This window comes from Crocodylus siamensis, chromosome 1 (assembly GCF_052110815.1).
Source record: "Crocodylus siamensis isolate JL-2025a chromosome 1, ASM5211081v1, whole genome shotgun sequence".
Classification (NCBI taxonomy): domain Eukaryota; kingdom Metazoa; phylum Chordata; order Crocodylia; family Crocodylidae; genus Crocodylus; species Crocodylus siamensis.
This window is the reverse complement of record NC_143395.1, coordinates 114,147,401-114,173,662: the sequence shown is the minus strand read 5'-3', so window position 1 is coordinate 114,173,662 and position 26,262 is coordinate 114,147,401. Positions and strand designations below refer to the sequence as shown.

Here is a 26,262-nt window from a genome sequence, read left to right as displayed (position 1 = left end):
CTCACTTGGCTCGTGGAAATTATCTTCACAACTAATTCCTGAGATCTTTCGGGATAAGTCCACAAGACCTGAATTTCCCCTCACGCTAGCTTATCACCAGTGACAGGCCACATGTTCCAGAGGAGCTAAACCTGATTTATACTGGTGAAGGGGTAAGGAAAGAAAGCCAAATTCTGCCTTCTGTATACCGCATACAGATAGCTCCTCAGGTGTCAGTGGACAGTTGAGCATGCATGTCTGAGAGTAAAATTTGACTCAGAATTTTGCAGGGCTAATGCTGGCCATCAAGTCCTGTATAGTGGCAGAGTGCGTATAAACAAAATGGCAAGAATACAGTAACCACGTAGAACAGAGTTGGTTTCAGCTTTGTTGCACAGATACTAAATAGAATATCAAGTGAGAGATTAACATTCAGAGTGGTGAAGATAACACTTAGCTCTCCACAGGTTAGGATGGGCATAAAGCTAAAGACTTTCAACTAAGATTAGCTGTGTTAAAATATCCCCAGAGCAGAAAACTAAAATCAAAGTATTTTGTTCAGCTGTGTACCATTTTATAAGAATGGCTGATATTTCATAAGACCATAACCTGAGCTTATGTAAAACATAATACATTGACATTAAGGCTTCTGTTGGAGTGAGGAAACAAAGGTGTGATGGTGTATTTTTACTTACAATCAAATGCACTGCAAACAAAAGCAGAAATATTTTCGTTGAATTCAGCAGTGGCAAGTCTTACCAAGAAAATTATTAGGGCTCAGTTGAATTGTGACTGGTTCAGAGGAAGAGTTTTGTCTTAACTTGACTTTTACACTTCTCTAGGAGTAAGCCAGGGACATATTCTGACCCTGACATAAAATAGTTACTTTATTTTATGTCAGCAGTAATTACCCCTTGAAAGTAATTTTAACCATAGAGGATCAGTGGAGCATACTGCACTCCACTCATGGAAGAGCCGTGAGCAGAGTACAATATGGGTGTCAGGGAATGCATAAAGGAGGATCCGTAATCACTGTGGGCAGCTTTCCATCCATCTTACATCATTGCACTAGTGGGGACTATCAGTTTGGCCTGTTATTGCCATTTAAGAGGGCAAAGGATCTAATAAACTATTTTTATTTCTGTTTCTGGGACTTTCTAGCATACGGTTTATAGGCAATGCAGATTATACTGTTCTGGCAAGCTGTGTACCTAAGCTAATTGATTTAAAGCCAGCTCAAATATCTCTATACTCCACTGCAGGCTGCAGCTTGGAGACCCCATTGTTTTACCCTCCTGAAAACGATAGAATTTGAGTGTGCTTTGTCCTTATTGGAGTTGCTTAGCATCTTGATATCTGCATAGCCTCATACTTCACTTATCAGTGTAATACTGTCTTTCTTAGTTCTTGCCTTCATTTTACTGCATTATTAACTTAAGCTTGAATCTTAATGGCTTGTTCACCCTGCAGATCAGTAAACTAGGCTGTTTGATGCCACATTTCATAAATAAATCTGTGAACAGTGAATAAATAAGACTTTATTAAGCATTGCACCCAGCATTCAGAGGTTTCACAAATTTTTGCATATTGCTTAGCTGACAAAGTGTTGTTCTACACTGATAGAAACAGGTGTTTCCTTTTAGATGCCAAGTCTGCTCCCATGTGAGAGTCCCAGATAAGTAGTCCAAATTACATCTAAGAAGAAAATTTGCCAGAGCTTAATTACTTTCCATCAGAGTGCCATGTATAATGAGAAGGGGGAAAAGAACATTGGAACTACATTGTAGTCTATTTAATTCTCCTCAATTAAAATCCTGAGGTAGAATTCTTTACTTAAAAATAAACCATACAGCTTCAGCAGCAAACTAGAACAAATTTCTAAACACTGACTTATACTTGTGACCTTTAGAGAATAGTAAACTTTTGCTCTGGAGCACAACTAGTATTAACAAAGTTTGCAGCTGTTTTATTCCAGCAGAATACAGTTATATCATTAATCAACTCCTTCTGTTTGCTTCTGGACAAGCTAGGGCTATTTCATGTGTCTTTATTGATCAGATTGATGCTATCAAACCTAATTATTAGATCTTGGTTTTCAATGAATGGACCGCCCTACTGACAAATCTTGTTGTGTTTCTACAGTCACTAGTGCTTCTCCCCATGCTGTCTGTAGTTCAGTACGTCTGCCTACATTCACTCAGTCATAATCAAGTCAAGTCTCATCACAAGATTTGATCAAACAAAGTTTCAGCAGCAAGACTTCCCAGGAAGTCACCAGTGGAAGCTGTTGATATTACAGTCACTCAGAAGCCTTGAGATGCACTTTAAAATATCTGTGCCCTCATCCTCCATAGTTTCATAGTTTCATAGTAGCTAGAGTCGGAAGGGACCTAGGTAGATCATCTAGTCCGACCCCCTGCCTTGGCAGGAAAGAGCACCGGGGTCAGATGACCCCGGCAAGGTGCTCATCTAACTTCCTTTTAAAAATCCCCAGGCTAGGAGCCTGCACCACTTCCCCTGGAAGCCGGTTCCAGGCCCTAGCCGCCCTGACTGTGAAGTAGCGCCTCCTAATATCTAATCTAAACTTACCCTCCGCCAGCTTGTGACCGTTATTCCTGGTCACTCCTGGCAGCGCACGGGGGAACAGGGACTCCCCCAATACCCGCTGATCCCCCCTGACCAGTTTGTAGCAGGCCACAAGGTCCCCCCTTAACCTTCTCTTGTGGAGGCTGAACAGGTTCAGGTCCCGTAGCCTGTCCTCATAAGGCCTGCCCTGCTGACCCCTGATCATACGAGTGGCCCTCCTCTGGACTCTTTCCATATCGTCCACGTCCCTCTTGAAGTGTGGCGCCCAGAACTGGACGCAGTACTCCAGCTGCGGCCTGACCAGTTCTACCGCTGTTTCATTATATAAGGAATTATTTCCTTATGTTATTTTCATCTGTTTAATGTGAATTTAATGAACCAGGAAATGTTTTACTAGATCGGTTCAGGGATCTTTCTAGTTGGGTGTGCACTCATTCATTAATGGCAAGTACTTAATACTTCAGATAAAGAAGCAACAATGGAAAAGGGGGTCACAACCTGTCCATTCTTCCTCTTAATGGTTGGTTTGTGCCTAAAGCATAGCTATTTACATCTTTTACACTTTTATTTTATGTAACGTAACTGGATTCTCCCATCAGTCATAAAACATCCTTGATCCTTTTTTGAACCTTAATAAGTTCTTGGCCATGGTGATATTTTTTGACTGTAAGTTTCACATTTTCATCAAATATCCTTTTGTGCACGTACTGTGAAGGTGTGGATAGAATTAACTGATTTAACTACCCTATGCCACTCATAATTTTATATCCCTCTATCATGTTTGCTCTTCCTTGTCCTTAAGTAGTCCTTTCTTTTCTTTCAGATAGTCTTGTTTATCAGTCTGTTCTCATAAAGAAGTCTTCTCATGACCCTAATAATGTTTGTCTCTTGTTCTTGGGCATGTTCTATTTTTGCTGATTTTTTTTTTTTTATTAAAGTAGGGTGACCAGACTGGATTGTAGGATTCAAGGTGTGAGTTTATTATTGATTTACGTGATGGCATTTGAGGGGGGGGGAATGTATTACTTTTAATCCAGTGTTTCATACAGTATAATGTTACTGCATGTTTTTTTACTGCTTCATGGAATAATGTTTTCATGGAGCAGTGCACAATGATGGATTGGTTTTCTTTTCTGATTGATTATAGTTAACTTAGAACCCAGTTATCACTCATACAGTGATATATATGAGTTCTTCAGACTATTTATCCCAAGATCTCTTGTTCTTCATTTGTCAACAATGAATTTAATCTGTGCAACGTATTCCATTGTGTTACATATTCATCCAGCTGTGTTTGATACTGCTAGAATTCTTAACAAGCTTCTCTTGTCTTGAATGTCCTCGATAATTCTATGTTGCACTTGATTATGGATTGTGTCATCTTGCAGTTCGTTTTCTCTCGCTGTCTCATTTTTGTGAAGGATATTAACATGTAAGTTTGGAAACTGAATTCCTTCACAGGTATAGCAGGCACTGGCCATTCAAAGCTGACCACAGGACAGTGGGCTTCAATTCTTGACTGGAGAGAGAATATATCTAAGACAGGTCCACCATGATGTCGTCATAGTTGTCAGTCTGTTTGATATGAGGCAATCCAGTCTCAGCTACATGGACTTAAATCTTGAAGCACTGCTGGAGAAAAAGTCGGTGGAAGCCACATCATTTGGATCATTTAAAATTAAGCTGGACAAAGCAGATGGCCTTACACTGGGAGAGGTATTGAGTAGACTCAGCAGTCCATATTATTTTAGCTACTGTAATGAAAATATGAAATAAGTCCATTAGTAGAATTAGTCAGTATATGCACAGGTATCAGTGTTGATAAATTGTTGTAATAGATCTGATTCAGGTGGGCAACACCGTCTGGATTGGGACCACCAAATGATTGTGTCTGTCCCACAATAGGTCCCTCAGCCCTGCTCGGCCCAGGTGCGGGGCAGCCTAGACCATGGCATGTATGTGGGGCACCAGGGAGTGGGCGGGTAGACAGGCAGAGTCTCCAGAGAGACCAGCATGGGAATCCCATGGGCAGGATGGGATGGATGGGATGGGGCCACAGATGGGCGGAGAGCAGCGTCTAGGAGCACAATGGACACGCAGGGCTGGGGTTGGGACTGGGATCACAGGATGGTAATAGCATGGGTCCAGGGCCTGCAGCAGAGCAGCAATCCCTGCAGTGGGTGTCAGTTCCACAGGCAGGGGCTAGCCACTGCCCACAGAACCGGTGTCTGTCACAGGGAGGTGCAGGGAGTGCACCACAGCTCTGCCCCAGGCCCCAGCCCTGCACTGTCACCACTGCGCATCCCAGCCCCACCTGCCCATCCTGCTTCTGGACTCTGCTTCCCACCTGCCTGTGGCCCCATCCCTAACTTCTTATGACTTCAAGGAAACAGGTCAAAGCTGAGCTCTTTGGAAAATTCCCCTTCCTTCCTATGTTTATACATTTATCCAAGGATATAAGTTTATTGCTTAAATATTTTTTCTAGGTTGCTTAGAAAATTCCCTCTTTTATTGTTAGCAGCATCATGGTACAGTGCAAAAACCCTGCTTAAATGCTAGCAAGTAAACTAATTCTGTGACTTCCCCCTAAATTTTCAGTGGAAGGAAACTGGGAAGACCCAGAAATGACAGGTCCAGTTAGATACTCAGGGGAAGGCAGAAATATTCCTAAGAGCCTGCTGAGGTTGAAAAAAGATCATCCGTAAATATAGTTAACACTGCCAACTAACTGAGGATGTTAATTATGGGTCAACATGATGTAGCAACATTGCTTTTCAATGTTGTATCATTATGAAAGTATAATGCCACTAGGTAGAAGGTAGGGAGAAGAGGGAAGAGCATCAACCAGAGCTAGACAGGATTTCAAAAGATCTCATTCCACATTAGTACAAAACCCAAGGGATTTATTTATTTATTTATTTATTTTTAATAATGAGAAACTAGGGGAAAATGGTGAGCAGGCAGGTTTCTCCTTTGGTCCTCTTCCCCAAGAAGACTTGACCAGAAATTCCCTTCTACAGCTACAAAACCTTTCCTAATTAAAATGTAATTAGAATTTGGTATGTTCTTATACAAACTTTCAGTTTAGATAAATCAGCTTTTTTCCAATAAAATACTGTTTCACCAGAAAATTTCTGATTTGGCTTTAATCATGCTGTCACTGGGGAGGAATGAGAGATGCACTCTGAACCGAAGCACTTGCCAGAAGCAGAGTGCTGCAGCCTTTTGTAAATGAGACCAAGTTGCACCCTCTCTTTTCTTTACCTCTGGCTCCTGCATGTAGTATTTGTCAGAAGTGGAGGGACCAGTGTATAGTCACCATAGAACTGTGCTGGTAACTCAGACTGGATTAGTTATATGGTTTTTTTGAGAATGTAAAATACATTTTTGTTCTTCTTGCTGCATCCTTAGACCCTCAGGAAATAAAAGCCTTGAGGGAAAATATGGTTGGCTTGAGGACTGCTTTGTTTGTTGCTTCAGCTGAATCACTCTGATTGCTTATATGTTTATATTAGTATTCTTCTTACCATCCTCATATTCTTAGTTTGATCCATGGGAGATTGTATAGTGCAGCCAAGTGAAATGACTTGCAAATTTTAACTTCAGTTTATGTTTTGATTTGGCACTGATGAAAGAATCCATTTCCCATTGTTTAATATACTGGACCTTGATGAAAATGAAATCTGCAATATGAAAAAATGGTTTTGTTGAAGTGGCTATTGCAAATGCCATGTGCAAAGTAGCCTATTCTACTAGCATACTATTCCTTGACTGAAGTTGGCAATGAAGGGTGCGAGCAGACCTTCTGAAATACCATTCCTGAGTGATAACAGGTAAACTAGTAAAATGTGTCACCTGGAGAGCTTGAGTCAGATGTTTTCTCTGAGGCTTCCAATACTGAAACTGGTTTTGTATTGTAGGTGAGGACCTTGCATCTCAAGGCAAAGTGTCTGGCTCTTTGGAAGACATTTTTAATTTGCTTGAAAACTGCAATCTGAGCTTAAAAAATAGTGTCAGAATGCTAATCTTTTACTGCTTCAGACTCATTATGTCCTTATGGGTGAAAAGACTATTTGCATATGTATTGATTAAATTAAATAAATTTGTTGTTTCAGCTGCATCTACATTTAATCAAGGCTTCAGAGTCCTGGAGGAGAGTCATTCAAGCATGATATATATTTATTTGCATCATTAAAATAATTAAAGTGTGGTGACAGTTAGAAAAGAAACTGTAAGAGTGATTTCCTAGGGTGCCATGTTTATTCACTAGAAGCAATGTGTCCTCATTGGGTGTCTCAGTTTTTAAGTCAAAAAGCAGATCTATTAACTACTTGCCTTAAGAACTCAACCTGGGTTGTGAAATACAAACTGTTCTCTTTCTGGTTCTTGCATCATCACCTGTAAAAATCCTGTGGTCTGGGTGCAGCTGAAGAAGATCAAAGTTGATTAAAGAGGCCATTCTTAATGGACTGGCGAACGCCAACATCCTAAGGGATAGCCAGCACAGGTTTGTTGCAGGTAGGTCTTGCTTGACCAATCTCATTTCCTTCTACGACCAGGTGACCTATCACCTGGACAAGGGAGAAGAGGTTGATGTCATATATCTTGACTTCAACAAAGCCTTTGATCTGGTATCCCATGATCACCTCTTGGCGAAATTGGCCAATTGTGGCCTTGGGTCCACCACAATCCACTGGCTGGGAAATTGGTTCCGTGGTCGGACCCAAAGGGTAGTAATTGATGGAAGTCACTCATCATGGTGTCCTGTGACCAGTGGGGTTCCCCAAGGCTCTGTCCTTGGACCCATATTGTTCAACATCTTTATTAATGATGTGGACATTGGAGTCAGAAGCGGACTGGCCAAGTTCACCGATGACACCAAACTTTGGGGCAAAGCATCCACGCCAGAACACAGGTGGGTGATCCAGGCTGACCTGGACAGGCTCAGCAAATGGGTGGACGAGAACCTGATGGTGTTTAACACTGAAAAATGCAAGTTTCTCCACCTTGGAAAGAGATTCAGGTCCCTCAGCCTTTTCTCATAGTGCTGGCCACGGAGGCCCTCAACCATACGAGTGGCCCTCCTCTGGACCCTCTCCAGGTTCTCCACATCCCTCTTGAAGTGCGGTGTCCAGAACTGGACACAGTACTCCAGCTGCAGCCTGACCAGCACCGCATAGAGGGGGCGCAAGACCTTTCTGGACCTGTTAGTGATGCCCCTGTTGATGTATGACAGGGTGCGGTTGGCTCTGCCTATTGCTTCATCGCATTGGTGACTCATATTCATCCTGGAGTCAGTCATGATTCCAAGATCCCTCTCTGCCTCTGTGCTGCTGAGAGGGTCAGCCCCTAACCTATAACCATAATGCTGGTTTCCTCTCTCCAGGTGCAGCACCCTGCACTTGTCCTTGTTGAACCGCATCCTATTCAGATCCGCCCACTTCTCCAACCTATCCAGGTATGCCTGGATGTGGTCCCTGCCTGCCAGTGTATTCACTTTACCCCACAGCTTGGTGTCATCAGCGAACTTGAACAGGGTGCTCTCCTCACCCTCGTCCAGGTCACTAATGAAGATGCTGAACAGCACTGGCCCAAGGACCAAGCCCTGGGGGACTCCGCTGCCCACACCCTCCCAGGTTGACTTCAACCCATCCACCACCACCCTCTGGGTGCACCCCTGGAACCAGTTTGCCACCCATGTGACTGTGCATTCGTCAGTGCCGCAGTCCCTCAGCTTGCCCACCAGAATTGGGTGGGACACTGTGTCGAAGGCCTTCTGGAAGTCCAAGAAGATGACATTGACTTCCTCCTTCCCATCTTAAGCTCTTTGTTACCTGGTCATAGAAAGAGACCAGGTTAGTCAGGCAGGATTGGCCTGGCACAAACCCGTGCTGGTTACCCCTCAACATCACTTCCCCTGCAGGGCTCTTACAAATGTGGCCTTTGGTAATTTTTTCAAAGAACTTCCCCAGGATAGAAGCGAGGCTAAGTGGCTTGTAGTTGCCAGGCTCTTTCTTCCTCCCCTTCTTGAGCACCAGGAGTTCTCAAACAGCTGTGCCAATGGCTCCGCTATGACACCAGCCAATTCCCTCAGCACCCACAGATGAAGGTCATCTGGGCCCACCGACTTGGATACATCTTTAGCCTTCCTTACCAAATCCCTACAAGCTTGGGTCAGGGCAGTGTACTCCTCCTTGGTCCCTGCCCCCTGCTTCCACTGCCAGTACACTTTTTTCTTTGCCCTTAGGCCAGCCTGGATAGCCGTGCTCAGCCATGAAGGTTTCTTGGACCCTTTTCCCACCTTCCTGCGCAGTGGAATTGCGTCTTACTGCGCCCCAAGGATAGCCTCGAGGAAGGACCACCTTTCCTGGACCCCCATACTAGCTACCCCCTGGGCTCCAAGTGCCTCCCTGACTACTGCCCTATGCACATCAAAGTTGGCTTTCCTAAAGTCAAGCATTTGCGCTGTGCTAGTTACCCTCCCCACCTTTCTCTGAATAGCAAACTGGATCATTTCATGATCACTGTCCCCTAGCCTCCCTTGTACTAGCACACCCCCCACCAGGTCGTCCCCAGAGGCTAACACCAGATCCAGTATGGCGTTTTCCCTCATGGGGACGAGTACCTCCTGCACAAGGTGTAGGTCCTGTACGCATGTCAGGAACCTTCTTGAGTGGCTAGACCTGGCTGACTGCTCCTCCCAGTTGATGTCAGGGTAATTCATATCACCCATGACCACAACATCCTTTGCACACACAGCCTTCCCTAGCTGCCTGGAAAATTCCAGATCCAGCTCTTCCTCCTGGTGTGGTGGCCTGTAGTAAACCCCTGCCATCAGATCCCTCTCCCCCTGCCCTCCTTGAAGTTTGACCCACAGGGTCTCAGTTAAGCCTTCCTCTGGTCCCATTTGGAAGGTAGAACTGGTATACTTACAGCCCTAATGTCTATGAAATCTGTAAAATCTTTGCAGTGATAGTGGCAATAAAGTTTTCTGGTGAGTAAAGTTTAAGAAATATCTTTTAAGCCCTCATCACTTGTAGGATCTGAGTTCTTCACATTCATTAGTTAGGGTTGGTGCTGTTTTGAGCAGGGGGTTGGACTAGATGGCCTCCTGAGTCCCTTCCAAACATAATTTTTTTATGATTCTGTGATTAATGAATTTCATAAATTCATAGATTGTTAGGGGCTGGAAGGGACCTTGCAGATCATTGGGTCTAGCCGCCCCACTCCAGGCAGGAAAACAGCTGGAGTTAGGTGACCCCAGTGAGGTAACTGTCCAGTCTCCTCTTGAAAACCTCCAGTGTAGGTGACTGCACCACCTGTGGAGGGAGTTTATTCCACAGTCTGGACACAGTCAGTGTGAGAATGCACGAGAATTATATAATTATAGTAGCTTTCAGAGACATCCTAATTAAGCACCTGCCCCATCACCCTGGAGCATGTGTAGAAATGCCCACTGTGCCCAGCAGTGGTACCCTCAACTGCACGGTACTTCAGGAAGCAGTGTAGTATCAGTATTATGATATGGGCACCTTCTGTCATGCAACAATGCTAATTAACCTGACCAGAGCACCTCACAAATTTGGATTTGCAGCTTCTGATTTACAAAGCAGCCATGAATAACAGCTTGGCTTCACTGCAGGCCTCATGATAACTTTACCAAGTAGGCATGGCTTAATTTATACTGAAAGCAGCCAGATTCAACAACATATTTGTAGGGAGAGAAAAATGTAATGGTTGAAATAATTTTACATTTAGCTATGACATTTTCTCCCTTATCTGTGACATTTTCCTCTTTCCCTTTTTTTCAGTCTATATATAAGGATCTATTAATCTGCAGAGCAACCACTTCAGGTTTGGAAGACAGAAACTCTTGACCAGCTCAAAGCAGTTGTACATGATAAGTTCAGAGAGGCAAAAATGAAGTTTTGCTCACCAAATACTGACCCAGTCCAAATCTGATTACCTCATGACATACAGTGGCAACTGTCAAAGAGAAGGAGAGTTCATATTAAAAATAAAGCCAAGCAGCTCATTTTCTAAAGCAAGAGATCATGAGACTAAAATAACTTTACCAGTTCTTTAATTTTCATAATCTCTCATGTAATGATGCTCTTGTTAAGACTAGTGGGATAAATATATGGAAGTCTTTAGAAAACAGTTACTAAACTGTTTATCAGCATCTGTGGCTGTATTTTTCACTGAACGTCCTCCTGCCCACCCCCAACCCCTGATTAAGTAAAGAGAAAATAAAGCCGAAAAGAAAACACAGGAACCAAATAGTAACATTGTCATAATTAGATATTTTAAATAAATTGGTTATATAAACAAAACAACTCTGCCTCATTGTACAGCGCTGATATCTACAACAAATTATCTTCCTTATAAAAGAACAGTTAAGCCCAATTAAGCAATACCTGAACTGGATTCTAAGGCCACATACAAGCATTATGTTTCTACCAGGAGAATCACCAGGAACATGCAGGTATTCATTCAATTTCTCCCAGGGGAAACGTGCCTTCTGCAGGAGAATTATCTTCCAGATTTAACACCTGGAAGATTTCCTTCGTGAGAGAAACTCTTATACAAGAAGGGATGCCTGTATGCTCCCCTGCCAATCTTGGTCTGGGAGAGAAGGGGAGCATCAGGCTCCCCTCTTCTCCAGACTGGGAAATTTCCATCGTTAGAAATGAATGCTGGTTCATGGCCTAAAGCTCTACAATTATCACTGAGAAATAGAGATGGTACAGGAGACTCGCAGGCAAATTCTGGTCTTGTCAAAATGAATGGTAAAAATAATGGAGTTGGTCTCAAGGACCCAATTCACAAGTGTCACCTGGGCCATGTAATGGTAGGTGCCACCTGTCATTTTGGTCCTTTTTTGTGTTTTTGCTTTTCACCCAGTCACAATAAATAGAAATAGCGTGAGATTCAATGATTAAAAAAAAAAACAAAACTGAACAATTAACTAAATGTCAGAACATTTCATTATAGTGCTCAGGAGCCCTAGTTGTGGGCCAGAACTCCACTGTGCTACAAACACAGGACAAAAAGATGGTCCTTGCTCCAAACAGCTTGTCATCTACGTAAAAGATAGAAGAGATCATCAGAGCAGGGAATAAAGGGAATGATAAAACACCATTAGTCAGAATCATAGGCAGTGGTCTCAGCACACTAGCAACCTGACCATTGCAAATGTTTTTGTAAGCATCTTGGCAAGATTTTAAGATGGGTTTTAAAGGAGAGTAAAGAAGTGATTTATGGATGTTTATTGGGAGCTTCTCCCAATTACGGGGACAGCAGGAAAAAAAGCACAAAGGAACTTGCTTGAAATTTTAACAAGGTGATGAAGGCTGGTATTATGAGCTGACTGACAGTTGAAGTCAACTTTTCAATATTAAATGAGAGGTGAAAGTAGGAAAGGGACTATGAAGACCTTGAGAGGAAGCAATGTAGCTTATATTTTATGTGATAGAGAAAGGGGAGCTAGAGAAGAAATGCAAAGAGGCTGTGATATTTTTAAAATGCTGCACTAGAAAAATGTTTTCAGCAGCTTTCTGGATGGATATTAGGGGACAAGTTTTCATTTGTCAAAACCAAGAATGTCATGTAATAGTAATCTAGATGTGAGATGATGACAGCTTGAACAAGAGTGTGCTGGACTGATAGAATGGGAAGGCCATATTTCAAGGTAGTAGCTGGGAAAATTTAAACATAGCTTGGATATAAGGACCTAGAGAGACATCTGAGCCAAAGACAGCTGTAGGTTATGAGCCTATAACAGCAGTGTGGAATTACTTGGATTCTAGAAGATCCAGAACTTATTGTAGACAGTGCCTTAAGTTCCTGGCAGAATACATTGTAAAAACATATATTGGCATTGTCATAATTTTGTTAATAAATAAAACATGGACAGGCATTTGAGGCACTAAAAATTTCTGTTTGTAGCACTAAAAAATATGACAGGACAAGTGTATGCAAGAGGTCAAGTGCCTGGTTGTCTGTGCTGCTGTAAAGCACGGCCAGAATATGTACTGCTAAGGCTCTAGAGCTAGGGATGCAGAGTGCTGAAATCCCAATGTGCTTTGCAGGGGTCCCCATGTCCTGATGTTTCCAAGGACAGTTGAGAGTGCCAGAGCTCCATTGGTCATTTTTCTACTCCCAAAGCCCTGCAGCCTCCTGAATGGATCCAGGCCTCCTCTAGCTCATGACCCAGCAGTGCCAGCAAGTCATGAGGGCTGTATACTTGCCTGCAGAGAATCAAGGCCTGCTGCTACTTCTTTGGCAAGCTTGTTCAGGTCCTGCACAGGCTAGTGTGCAGCGCCATGCACAATCATACAGGTATGACTGAGGCCCTTACTACACACATCCTCAAGCTCTATTCCCTGTTCCTGGCAACAAGCAACATGGCTGACATTAATAATGCCATACTGGACACCATGCTCACCACAGTGCTGGGCCCACTTACAGACCATATGCTGGCACTTTAGGGTGTATGAAGTGAGCACTGAGTGAATCATCCTGGGATGATGAGCAGTGGCAACAGGAGTTCAAAATGTGCCTGAGCATCTTGGAGATACCTACTGAGCTGACTCCCACCCACATGTAACAGGGCATTGGCAAAAGGACATCCATGACCATGGAGAAGCTCATTGCCTTTGCCACTTGGAAGCCCACAACCCCTCTGGTCTGTTGCTAGCCAGTTTGGCCTGTGCAGATGAGGTAGCGCAGGAAGTATCCAGGACTCTCCAGGGGGCACTATCACTGTGCCTGACCTGCCTCACCAAACTGCTGGGGGACAGAGCTGCTGACCTGGCTGAGGCTTCACTGTCAAAGCACTCCGGACTTGTGCTGTGAAGCACATATGCACCTGGCTGAGACATCCGTGACAGCCTTTGGTAAGCAATGCCCCATGGGGCTCTGACAGTCTTAGCCTCAGGAGAGGCATTTAGTCCTTTCTCCCCAGCCTTGGCCTTTAACCATTACAGCAGCCTCGAATCGTGCCCAGCCAATTTGAGTACCCATGCACAGAATCAGCTGCTCACAGCTTCTTGCTCTGAGGTTTTAGGTAGGGCCAGAGAGGCTGATGTTGCCCTGTAATGCATGGCCAGAAGTTTTGCAGGATGGATTCATGCTGTGTTTTTTAAACGATGGCAGAGGTCTGGTTCTGAGCGAAGCTGCTAGTCTGATTCAGTTTGGAGAATGAGCAAAACAATCACCCAAGTCCACTCAAATTGGGCAGCCCTCTGGGAGTGCCTGGGAATCTGTTTCCATGCAGATAAGGAAGAAGTCTATCTTGCTCATAAATAGAGACAGCAGCAAGTAGCAATCTGGCATGGTGATGTGTGCCCTTGGCTCTGCCTCCCTGGGGCAGTAGAATTTGGTGTCAGTCAGAAACACCCTGGAGCTGAGCAGGGTGTGGAAGACAAGACACAAAGCCCTCCATGTAACAGGGCCCCCTAACTCCTGTTACTGGAGAGACAGAAGAAGCAGAGCTAAGTGACTACAAAAAGTGCAGAGCACAGCCTGCGGGAAGTCAGACTGCAAAGCAGTAAGCCTGCTGATGAGGCCAGTGAGAAACCCATGTGTCTGATGGAGAGAACCAGAAGGGTGGAGTTCAGGGCCATATAAGCTAATTCTGGCCCAGATACTTGGAGGAGGAAGAGCTCTGCAGAAAGTCTCATACAGAAATAACTTATATTTCTTATATTGTTTATGTCAGATGAAAGGCAAGAAGGGGGAAAATGGAGGCCGCTAGGGGTGCTGTTAATCATCTGGTTTGCAGTGGGCTGTAGCATTGCAAAGCCAGTGCAGGTGTTTAAAGGAGGCACTGTGCATTTAGTTCACTGGACTCAGGTGGAAACTGTAGGCCCAAGGGAGACTCACTAAGAAATCATCTCGCTGCCAAGAGGTAGCATTTGTCCATGTTGCTTCCCCTCTGACATGCTTGATTGGCTGTACGTTCACTTTTAGCAAATACATATTTTGCACTCCAAGCATAATGTCAGTCCATGGTCTCGATGCCACTTAGAATAGAGAGGGGATTCATAAAGATGTCTTTCAGCCACTATTTTGCTCTTCCACTTGTGGGACAATCCGGGAAATGCTCTAGGCCTACTGGACCAGGGGAGCCTGAGCTACCACTTTCAGTTTATATCAGCTGCCAATGACGTTAAGGGTTTATGATTGTGGCAGGTCACAAGGATGTAAGGAAGTCCTGACTATGTCACTTCTCTAGGCTATTTGCCTTATGGTATAAATGGTAGGGTGTAGCAGTCCCTGTAGTAAGCCTTTGTCACTCAAGCATTCCCCTGAAATTAATAAGAGTTCTACTGTGGCTGATTTTGCCAGCTTTAGGACAGGTATCCATGTAGGGAACAATACCAAGATTTCTTAATATACCTGAGAATCGGGCTCAGACTTGACCTACTGACAATACGGAAACCTGTACCTTATTTTGATTTTTTTCTGGGAGTCTGTGGGCACAGCTGTTGGTTTGGTTTCATATTGATATTTTGTATAAAACTAAATAAATTTAATCTGTAGGTTTAGAAAGGAAGGGCCTCAAAATCTGAGCTTCCCATTTCTCCTCTTCTTTTCTCTGCTTAGTTGTCAAAGAATATAGAGTATGCAGAACAGGCAGTAGAACTAAGACTAGTGACAAATTAAATGAGTTTTCTGTGGTATAAATGTTAGTTTCCTTGGGCTACAGTGTTAAAGCTTGATTATGTTTAGCGAGCACTGGGTGACCTGTGTTACACCCATCAACATCCTGCACCAGTGAGGGAAGGCAGAGCTATCACTGTCTATTCTAGGACATGTTATACTGATCACTTTAGCAGTCTCATTAAGGCTGAACCAAATGAACTGTGTCTAGCCAAACAAGCTGTGGTGACACGAATAGAAATTGCTGTCATAACTTGAGCTGACAATCCTCAAGGTACGGTTGGTTGCTGTCTAATAAATATGCCCCAAAGTGGGTCTGTTCATCTGTTATTTATAAACCTGGGATATAGCCCCCTGCTGCACTTCCCATATTTTGGAATTGTGGTCTTTATCTTCATATTCAGCTAGTTCTTGAGCTCTGGTGTACATTTAGCTGAAGCCTCGTGTTTCTGTCACTACAGGAATGCATTTAAAAATATTTTTTCTTCCCCACTGCCATTGCATCTGTAAAGTGCTGCTGTCTAGAAGAACTTGTTCCAGGTAACCTGGCTAATTCAAGTGGTCTCCACCCAGGACTCTTATGTGGTCTTGGCCCTACATAGCTAAGGGATCCCCTTTTTCCATTGTGTCCCATGGAAATCCCTAAGGTCAGCCAAAAGCATCCTGCTCCTACTACAATCTGCATGCCACATTCATTTGACAAAAACGTGGGAGATTAGTCTCAGTAGTTGCTGCTCAGCTCTGGAGCTCCTTTCTCCATGTGATTCATCAGAGCCCAAGCCTGGGCATCATCCAGAAGTTGCAGGACTTTTTTATTTAGGTGAACCCTCAGCAAGCAGGGTTATGAATTGTGGCATTGTTCGGGGAGTTTGTTCTATTACGTATTTTATTTTATCTGTCTTTATAATCTTATCTTTTTTGCATAAGCTGCCCTCAGTCAGCCTTTTTTGACTCAAGCTGGCTTGTTTATAAATATGCAAGGAGTATAATCCCAGAGATACTGAATTCTGTGTTCTAGTAATCTTGTAAGAGTAGTTTGAAGGATTTGAGTCATTAGAGCGTGCTATATAGTCATACCAGGATGGCCGAGTGGTTAAGGCGTTGGACTTAAGATCCAATGGATGTATGTCTGCGTGGGTTCAAACCCCACTCCTGGTAGTTGTTTTTTTGCCTGACTAATCTGGGTTTGTTTTATGACCATGTCACAAAACACTTAGACACGGGAGTAGAGGTAGATGTTGTTTTCCTGGATTTTAGGAAGGCCTTCAATACAGTATCTCATCCCATTCTCATAAATAAATTAAGAGGCGGTGACTTAGATGTTTACATGGTCCAGTGGGTGGCAAATTGGCTTGGGGGGTTGCACCCAGAGAGTGGTAGTAGATGGGTCGGTATTGACCTGGAAGGATGTGGGTAGTGGGGGCCTGCAGGGTTTGGTCCTTGAACCTGTACTCTTCAATATCTTCATCAGTGACTTGGATGTGGGTGCGAAGTGTACTCTGTCCAAGTTTGCAGATGATACTAAATTGTGGGGTGAAGTGCACACTTCAGAGGGTAGGGAACAATTGCAGGCAGACCTGGACAGGTTGGAAACGTGGGCAGAACACAATAGGATGCAGTGCAACGAGGACAAGTGCAGAGTGCTGCACCTAGGGCATAAAAGTATTCAGCACACATACTAGCTAGGAAATGACCCCGTCAGCAGCACAAGCGGAAAGAGATCTCGGAGTCATAGTGGACTCCAAGATGAACATGAGTTGTCAGCGTGACAAAATCATCAACAAAGCTAACTGCGTTTTATTGTGCATTAGCAGATGCATGACAAATAGATCCAAGGAGGTGATACTTCCCCTCTATGCGGCATTGGTCAGACCGCAGTTGCAGTACTGCATCCAGTTTTGGGCGCCATACTTTAAGAAGGATGTGGATAGCTTTGAGAGGGTCCAGAGGAGGGCCATTTATATGGTTAAGGGTTCACAGGCCAAGCCTTATGAGGAGAGACTGAGGGACCTGGACCTCTTCAGCCTCTGCAAGAGAAGGCTGAGAGGTGATCTCGTGGCCACCTACAAATTCATTAGGGGCATGCAGCAAGATATTGGAGATGCTCGGTTCACCAGGGTGCCTCTTGGGGTAACAAGGAACAATGGTCACAAACTGACAGACAATAGATTTAGGCTAGACATCAGGAAAAAGTTCTTCACGGTAAGGCTGGCCAAAATTTGGAATGGGCTTCCAAGGGAGGTGGTGCTCTCCCCTACCTTGGGGGTCTTTAAGAGAAGGCTGGATAGAAATCTGGCTGGGGTCATCTGACCCCAGGACTCTTTCCTGCCTAGACAAGCGGTCAGACTCGATGATCTGTTGAGGTCCCTTCTGACCCTAGCACCTATGAATCTATCAAGTACTGGTTGGCAGATCTTTATCTCTGCTAGCAAGCACTTCTCCCTGAGATAGCCTCAATGAATGTGATGAGGCTATCCATATGAAAATTTAGTTGGACTACTCATGTGAACATGAATGTGTGTATCAGAAGAAGCAAGGGCTCCACAGCCTGTATGGAAATTATTAAAATTCAGAAAATCTGTGACTTATTTCATATTTGAAGGGTGTATTCTCACTGTCACTGGCATGATGCTGGCCTACTCTCTGATTCACAAATTTACATATGCCACAGTTTGCATATTTTACATCTGTGGTTATTGTGATTACGGATGCAAAATTGATAGTTCAGTGTGTACAAGACTAGTTATATGCACAGTTAATTGTTTGCACTTACATAGGCATGGTGAAAATGTGAATAAAATCATGTTACTTGGGTGTGAAAATTAGAAATCCTTTCTCAGAATAAAGCGCTTGCTATTTCAGTTTGTGCACCAAAGACTGCCAAGGCATTTAGTAGTTTTCATGATAATTAGTTGCGGGCAAACCCCAAAAGGTTTGAAGGTTTGGTTTGGGTAATCCTCCAAAATGTGGATGTTCGTCCAAATTCTTCAAACCTCTCATGTTTTCTTGCAATATTTCTGCTTTTTCTAGTTTCCAAGGAGGCCAAATATGCTTCATCCCTCTCTGTCTGGAGTTCAGAGTTTCAAATACAGACTTTTATGAAAACCACAAGAGGTTTGATTTGGTTTAAACTGGTGCCTGATTCGTTTTGCTCACTTCAAAAGTATTTGTAAAGTAGCAAGTGTTCCATAGCTTGTGGTTTATTTCTGTAGCTTTCCACAGTTGTCTCCCTTTCAGTCTCACAAAGGTTGTGCGAGTCTTCTGGGTTTTATGGTGGGTTTTATGTACTTGTTAGCTTCCACTGTAGGAGCTGATGACTGGTACCTTTGCTATTAATTATGGTATGATTTTGTTAAGCTGCCATCTACACAAGCCAAGCAAATCTGGCTCTGGTGTTTGGTTTATAATCTGGTTTTCAGAATACATCATTACTGCTTATGCCATAAAGAAATTAGAAGCTTTTTAGTGTATGACATAAGAGTTTGTTAACAATCTGTTTCATATGATAATTCTAGTTGGATCTTGAGCCACTTAATTTGACAGAAATTTTGTGTTTTGTATGAGAATGAGGGTGTGGTTTTTGCTGAAAGACTTTAATGACCTGCACTCCAATGTTTTCTCTGTGCTAGAATTCTGCCAAACATCTGGCTGGGAAGTTGCCCTCGGCAGGTGGAGCATGTGACTATCAAGCTAAAACATGAACTGGGTGTTACAGCTGTAATGAATTTCCAGACTGAATGGGATATCAACCAGAATTCATGGGGCTGCAACCGCTATCCAGAACCCATGAGTCCAGAAATCCTCATGAAACTGTATAAGGAGGAAGGGCTCGCATATGTCTGGATGCCAACTCCAGACATGAGTACAGAAGGTAATGCTCAAAGCGGTATTGCAAAGTATTAGCAAAGCTTTTCAATAAAATGTTTTCTTTGATGTGGTTTTTATGAATAGTTTGTTTTTAATTAGGATCATAGCAGTAGTAATGGTAATTTTGTTGTGATTTGTCATATGCAGAGAGATCCTCTGAGCTACTATTGATGGTGTCTGTGTGTATGGGTGTCCATTTAAACCCAGCAAAAACTGGTAACCACTTTGAAACTTTTCTTTCAGCTTTAGTTCAGTCTGTATCATGAAAACATGCACATCACATTTGTGGTTGCTGGCTTACGCAGCTGGACGCTGAAATTGCTGCACCTGCTGAGAGGCAATGCTAGACATCCTGTTCTGGCACTCTGTCTCTTTTCAGCTGTCTGCCAGTCCATTACTTCCTTGGACTGTCAAGTATAATAGTTTTGAATTTATTTAGGATAAATAGAAGACACCAAAGTATAACACAAATTAGGGTTTGTATTTTCCCGCTTAGAATCCTGGGTTCACCAGTGAAAATAGATGACTAGATACATTTTATTTCTAACCAAAAGGCTGGAAAACTCCAGGGCTTCCTTACATCAGTGGTATTCCAATATATGTAGGGCATTTTTATACAGTGAAATGTTGCAGCCACAAGTAGAGAACTGTAATTGTGGTTAGATACCTTTCCTGAAGATAAAACTTTGAAACTAGCATATGAATTGACCTACTGTTTTTTGCTCAGATGTTCCATAGGTTAAATAGGCTCTGTTGTAGCCTGACTTGAAAGGGTAATAGGGACTGGGAACTCCAGAGATACGATATACTTCACCCTCAGGGTGAAAAGATTGTTCACCGTCACTTGATGGACAACTAAAGGAATCGCAGCCCTCAAAACAGAGCCTTGGAACATGGTAGTAGCATATGAAAGTAGTTGGAGAAAATGGGTCATGGCAACCTCATGATTCTAAAAATGCTAATTACCTACCTAGGACCTCCTCCTATGCCAGTTTAAGGCAGTGAGAGGTTTGCTGTTTATTTTAGTAAGAGCATGATCAAGCCATAACACATATACATAGTGCAAGATGTCTGATTATGTCATTTTGTCTCTGTTCAAAATTATGCATGGTATAGAGGGCAGGGCTTGGTACTGAATGTTCCAGTGTACAACATTTTTGTAGAGAGGTTTTTAGTGACAGTTTAATGTATAGCAGCTGCTAATTTGCAGATTTCTAAAAGAAAAAAAATGCCACAGAGGCATGTATTTATAAAGATGCTCTTTTTAATGTATTTTGCACAAAATACAAAATATATTTTCAGTACTTTAGTTTTAAATTGAAAATGCAAATGGCTCTTTCCAGTCACTTGCAAGACTACAGTTATATTTCAGTGATAGTTGATTTTTTGGAGGAGGCACTACGTTCCCATTAAAGGCAATAGTTCATCTATGACTGTACTGATAACAACATCTATAGGGGATCTCTTGGCAGTGAATTAATTTACCATCTTATCAGCTGTGTTGTACCATATGTGTTATTCAAGATGACCATATCAGAACACAAATCAAATTAATACTTATTTTCCTTTTATAGTTCTGGGATCAGTGAATGTTAAATTGTCTGTGTTATTTTTGTTAAACATATTTATAATTCTGCTAGCAAAATATTTATTATTGTTATTATTGTCTTTGTTCTGTGAATGAAATAAGCAATTAAAGGGAATATGAGTGGCTTCAGAGACATGATATATCAAAACTTCTGGCTCCCTAGCTTTAATAACAAAACAAGATGTCATACAGAATTCAATGGCTGCATAATTTCTGTCCATATTGGATGACATATAACCTGCCATATTCATTTTAGGATAGATCATAGTCTGTTTTCCAAGAAGGTATGAGGGCCAGCTTTAAATGAATTTCATATTACCTGGACCTCTAACATAAGAGTAAGCAGATGGTTAGAGAGGAAGGGCATTTGGGAACATTGACATGAATACCAGTTAATTGATGATTATTGATAGTAATTGTTACTAATTTCACATCTAGGCCAAAATTTCCAAAATTGTTTTGTGATTTTTGTCTGAACAACCAGTAGGAGGGCCCAGTTTTTAGAAAAAGCATAGCACATACCTAATATTAAGCATCTGTAATGTATCTCAGTGTAGATGCTTCAGATTATTCTCTTGAAAGTGTTGGCCCTTGGCTGTCTAGAAAGGTGTTTGCTATCTGGCAGTCCATAACATCTACATATATCATTATATTTCCCTACCAAAGAAAAAAAAAGGAAACAAGCTTTACTAGATGTCTCTTTGCCTGCCAGTCTAATTTCACGTAAAACAGGCTGTTGAGACGTACTTTTAACAGCAGTTCTAACTTTCTTGAATGCATATGAACTGTACCTTGTTTTTTAATCTTAGGAAGAATTCAGATGTTACCTCAGGCTGTCTGCCTTCTGCATGGGCTGCTAGAGAATGGACATATTGTCTACGTTCATTGCAATGCCGGCGTTGGCAGGTCCACAGCTGCAATCTGTGGTTGGTTAAAGTATGTGATGGGATGGAACCTGAGAAAGGTGCAGTACTTTGTGGCCTCTAGAAGACCAGCTGTCTACATAGATGAGGAAGCTCTGGTTCGTGCTGAAGATGATTTCTATCAGAAATTTGGACCTCTTCGTTCTTCATGCAAACCTTAGGGGTAGAACAGCAGACAGGGGTGAGGAGGAAAGAGAAGTAGTATTGCCAACCCCAAACATTGAAAATTCACGAGCTGCAAAATTAGAAACTTGTCTTCAAGAACATGACATATATAAAGAAATAAAGATATCCAATAGAAGGCAAATTCAGAGACACCCTAGATTTTTTTTAAGCTTTTGTGTGTTTTTAAGGGTTTCTCTGAAACAGTGGGAGCTGAAAGCTCAGATTCTGATATTCTGGTTCAAGAGTTGGAGCCATAAGAAAAACACCAAATATCGAAAGACTCATGATAGAATTGTAGGAGTTGGCAGCACAACAATAAGGAGAAGGGCAGGGGTTCTTAGAGGTGCTAGATAAATAAAAGGGGACTGTGTGATTTTGAGATCTTTGAGTTGGTAGTTAGGAGGTTTGAGCCATTTCTGTTACAAAGTGCTTTAGTGGTGTGTTTACCAAGGACTTTATAATGAAATGGTATTTTTAACAAAGTGCAAAAGAAAATGAATTTATTCAATTTGGTTTCTGTAACAAACAGAAAGCTAAACACAATTCACTTTGAGGAAAAAAAATAGCTTTTTCTCTCTTTAGGTTTATAATCAATATGATTTACTAAACTTTACAGCTGCACTTTATTGTGACGTATATGTTTTGGTGTTCAGCATAAAGAAAAGAAGAAAAACTCACCTATACAGACTTATTGTACTGCAAGAGGGCGCTACTATTTATTAGGTTATCCAAGACTGTGAGTTCTCTAGGTCAGGAACTCATTTTGTCCTCAACTGTCTGTGCCATATCTAACAGATCGAGGCCCTGATCTTTTAGAACTTAATAATGGGTTAAGTTAAAGTGATAGGAGTTGGTCTGGTGAGGCTCTCTGCAGTCTGTGCTGCCATGATAACAGCCAGAGAGAGTTTGCCGGATGTAATAGGCATTCTCATTGTCCTGGCTGGCCTGGTCTGGATGTTCTGCAACAGCAAGAGCATCTTGTCTGTGTGGGAGACAGGACTTCCCATTGCTGTTCAGACACTGCTGTTTTTGGTAAACTAGAAGTGGCCTTAATAGACTTCAGAGCACAAACCAGCCCATCTCAGACAAAAATAGGTACAGATGCTCATGACCCTGAGCAAAGGGATTGGAGAATTTCGTCTGCTGAGAATCTGAAGTGGATAGGAGCAGGGAGTAGAAGGGAAGCAGCCCAAGTTCCTCATTAAAGATGCACAATGATTAAAGAAAGTAATTTTGTAGGCCAGTGATTTAGGTAATTTTTTTTCTCTTTTTTGTAGCCAAATTATTTGCCCATGTGAAGATTTATTTGGTGCCAGTGTAGTTTGTTTTAGCCAATGCATGTGTCCTTCATGATAAGGATATGGTGAGCTTTCATTGGAGACTTATTGTTGCTATTGCCATTATTATATTCTCTGAATTGTTCATGGAGAATGGCCGGCATAGCCTGTTCCCTTTACTTTCTACCCAAACACTCCCAAGTGTGAAAATGCTAGTGAAAATTATTTAAAATAATTGTTCAAACATCATTTTATTTTTTATTTCTGTTCTGAAATAATAATCATCTGTTTAAAAAGTAAATAAAACTAAAATATTTGTTAAATAAAACCCAATTCCAGGTCTATCACTGCGTGTTGTCTCATGTTTTGTTTTGGGTTTTTTGCCCCATATTACCTTAGAATCATAGGAAAGTAGGGCTTCAAGGGACCTCCACTGGCTTTCTAGTGCAGCCCCATGCTGAAGGCAAGCTCATCCCTTTCCAAACCATCCCATACACATCCTTTTCCAACCTGTTATTCAAACTAAATAATCAACTCTGTTGCACAGTTACAAGGTCCTAATCTTCCACAAGTAAACCAGGACAATGGTGCTTGGTGTCCTGTGGCTGCAAGGGAAAAGCTGCAAGTGTTTTGGTATGTTAACATCATTCAAAAGTTAACTATACTGCAAAGACCAAGTCTTGTTTTTGTTTCTAGTTTCCAGAAATTTGTGAACTAGAGGAATTATGTTGATAATTCCTATCTGGGCCATTATACTTTGAAGATCCTTCATCCTTCTTTACTCCCTTTTAAGGGTATACAGCAGGGGTGGGCAAAATACAGCCTGTGGGACAAACCTGGCACACCAAGCCATTCTATCCAACCCACAAGGCCCCCAAACATTCAGAAAATTAATATTTATCTGCCCCTGGCTGCCTGTCAGAGATGACAGGAGGCAGGGGTAATAGGGCCCAGGGGAAGCCATGGCAGGACCCAGCAGCAGCAAGGCCTGCCCACCCCCACCCCCTGCAACCAGAAGCCCCTGCCTAACAGACATTTCTGGCCTGGGACTGTGAGGCTGTTTGTGCCTGCCTGGAGTGGAGCAGGAAATTCAGGTAAGAATGGTGGGGGAAAGGGGGCAGGGAGGCATGGGAGGACCGCAGGTGATTTCCCTCGTCCTCAGGGCCAGGCCAGCTCCAGCTGAGTTCTGCAGTCATGGCCATGCACCCAGGAGCATGGCCATGGAGTGGAAGGAGTGGCCAATGGGCGGGCAGAAAAGTGGGGAAAGTGGCGGTGGGGGATTGTGGGGAGTGGAAGAGATTAGGCGTCTGGGGCCTATGCAGGTGTCCTTGGGGCCAGTGCTGGTGGGCCCCAGAGCAGGGTGGCAGGAATGCAGGGCATGGGCTATCAGGGTTCTATGGAAGTGGCCCTCCATGCAAAATGATTGCCTGCCCCTGGTATACAGTGTAACCTTCAGTATTCTAGGGTGCATCTACATGAGACACTTTACTGCACAGTAGACTAATCTAATGCCAGTAAAGTGTTACCATCTAAGCATGCATGACAATTACTTTGCAGTAGATTAGTCTAATGCACCATTTCCTAGTACCTGTAGATACAGGTACTAGAAATCTGTGCATTAAACTAATGTGCCAAAGTGCATGTGTAGATCCTGATGAGGAGCAAATTGCTGGGTGCCTATCAGCCTGAGGCCACAAGGGGAAGGGAGAGCTGTCCCAGCTTGGCAGGATGGTGTGTGCCAGCCACATGGAGATCAGGACCCATCCCAATTTCCACAGGGCAGGGAGAGTTGTCCCAGTTGTCAGGCAGCTGCCTCCCAGCCCTGTGGAGATTGGGACCTATCCTGATGTCCACAGGCCAGGGAGGCAGCTGCCTGGTAGCCAGGACAGCTCTTTCCTGCCTCATGGATATCAGGACCAGCACCTGTGCCCCCTGCCAGGTTGGGTCTGGCACCCAAGGGAGCCCGGGGCTCCCCCTGGCTGCTGCAGGAGGTTGGAGCAGGGCAGGAGCAGCCCTGGATTGAAATCGTGTTGGGAGCAAATTTGCTCCTGATGGGCACACGTTCAGATGCATGTTGGGGTGCAAAAAATTCTACACAGAAAATTCAGGCACATTAATTGCACATGGAGACATGCCCCCAGAGAACTAATTCTAGTTTGGTCCAAGGACTTTTGACCCCATAAGCTTTTAAAACATGAAGTATACCCAGAGGGCTGAGTAAAACTAATGTTTTCACTGTTTATGCTGTAATTGCTGCAAGCTAAAGCCAACACATTTTATATTTCAGGGTTTCCACTGTTTGACATATCCAATTATACTCCAGTACACAGTTAAGTAGGGTCATTGTGGTATTGGTGTATGCTTCATCAAGAATTTCCTAATTTTGGAGCCAGGATACTGCTTTAAATGGAGCAGTGGTCTAACATATGGCAGATCCCAGATGGATTTATGTTCCATCCCTTGTGTGACAAAAACATAAATGATACTGAATTTGAAGGATGTCATCTGCAAATAGCAAGTGAACTGTAGTGCTACACACGTTTGCTTCTAGATAGTATAGTATTTGTAAATATCAGTGTATTTTTAAATAGGAAGCCCTCAAATTTTACAGCAATAAGGGCTATGCCATAAAATGAATAAATAGACGAAAATGACCTCCCAAGAATGTACAAGTAAAATATATAAAGGTTCCTGTGGGTTGTGGTCCCATTATTCAAGTCCATAAAATGCTTGGTTTTCCTGTTGCCACCAGCGTTCCAATCTCCACCATCCTTATTGAAACCAACCGTATCAGGTAACATTAATTGAACGTCCTGCCTATCAAATGCAATTAGTAAGCACCACAAATTTAAATGATAAAGAACCTCCTGCAAGAGACTACAGCAACAAAAAAAGCAATCATTTCAAAATATTCCATTTTTCCAGCTGCATAATTACATGATAAGTCTGCATCTAGTGCTTATCTATTAAAATCCTAATTTGAAACATGTTCTTGTGCTGATTGGATCATTAGCCATTTCCACATACTAGACTATTTAATGTAATTTGGGTGAAAAGGAGGAGGATATTTCAGTTGTTAATATCTGTATGTATTTCCTTTCAATAGACTATTTCTAAAGGGGCTCATATATTTAGAACAGAATAATTCCTAAAAAGAAAGTTGAGTTGATAAACAGAAATAGTTATTTTAAATTGGAGAAAATAAACTGAG

At 42.7% G+C, this 26,262-nt stretch overlaps 1 protein-coding gene and 1 non-coding gene across 2 annotated transcripts in view; both read left to right on the top strand.

The window, feature by feature from the left end:
* EPM2A (EPM2A glucan phosphatase, laforin) overlaps positions 1 to 23,395 on the top strand; it is a 63,653-nt gene extending 40,258 nt beyond the window's left edge. Inside the window, exons 3-4 of the mRNA XM_090031466.1 lie at positions 18,861 to 19,102; positions 21,496 to 23,395. Coding sequence (XP_089887592.1) covers positions 18,861 to 19,102; positions 21,496 to 21,770 — 517 coding nt within the window. The 3' untranslated portion in view covers positions 21,771 to 23,395. The remainder of the gene's footprint in view (positions 1 to 18,860; positions 19,103 to 21,495) is intronic.
* On the top strand, positions 16,307 to 16,389 carry TRNAL-UAA (transfer RNA leucine (anticodon UAA)). Its single transcript has one exon. It is a non-coding gene; the product is annotated as a tRNA-Leu (tRNA).
* Positions 23,396 to 26,262: the final 2,867 nt, after the last annotated feature.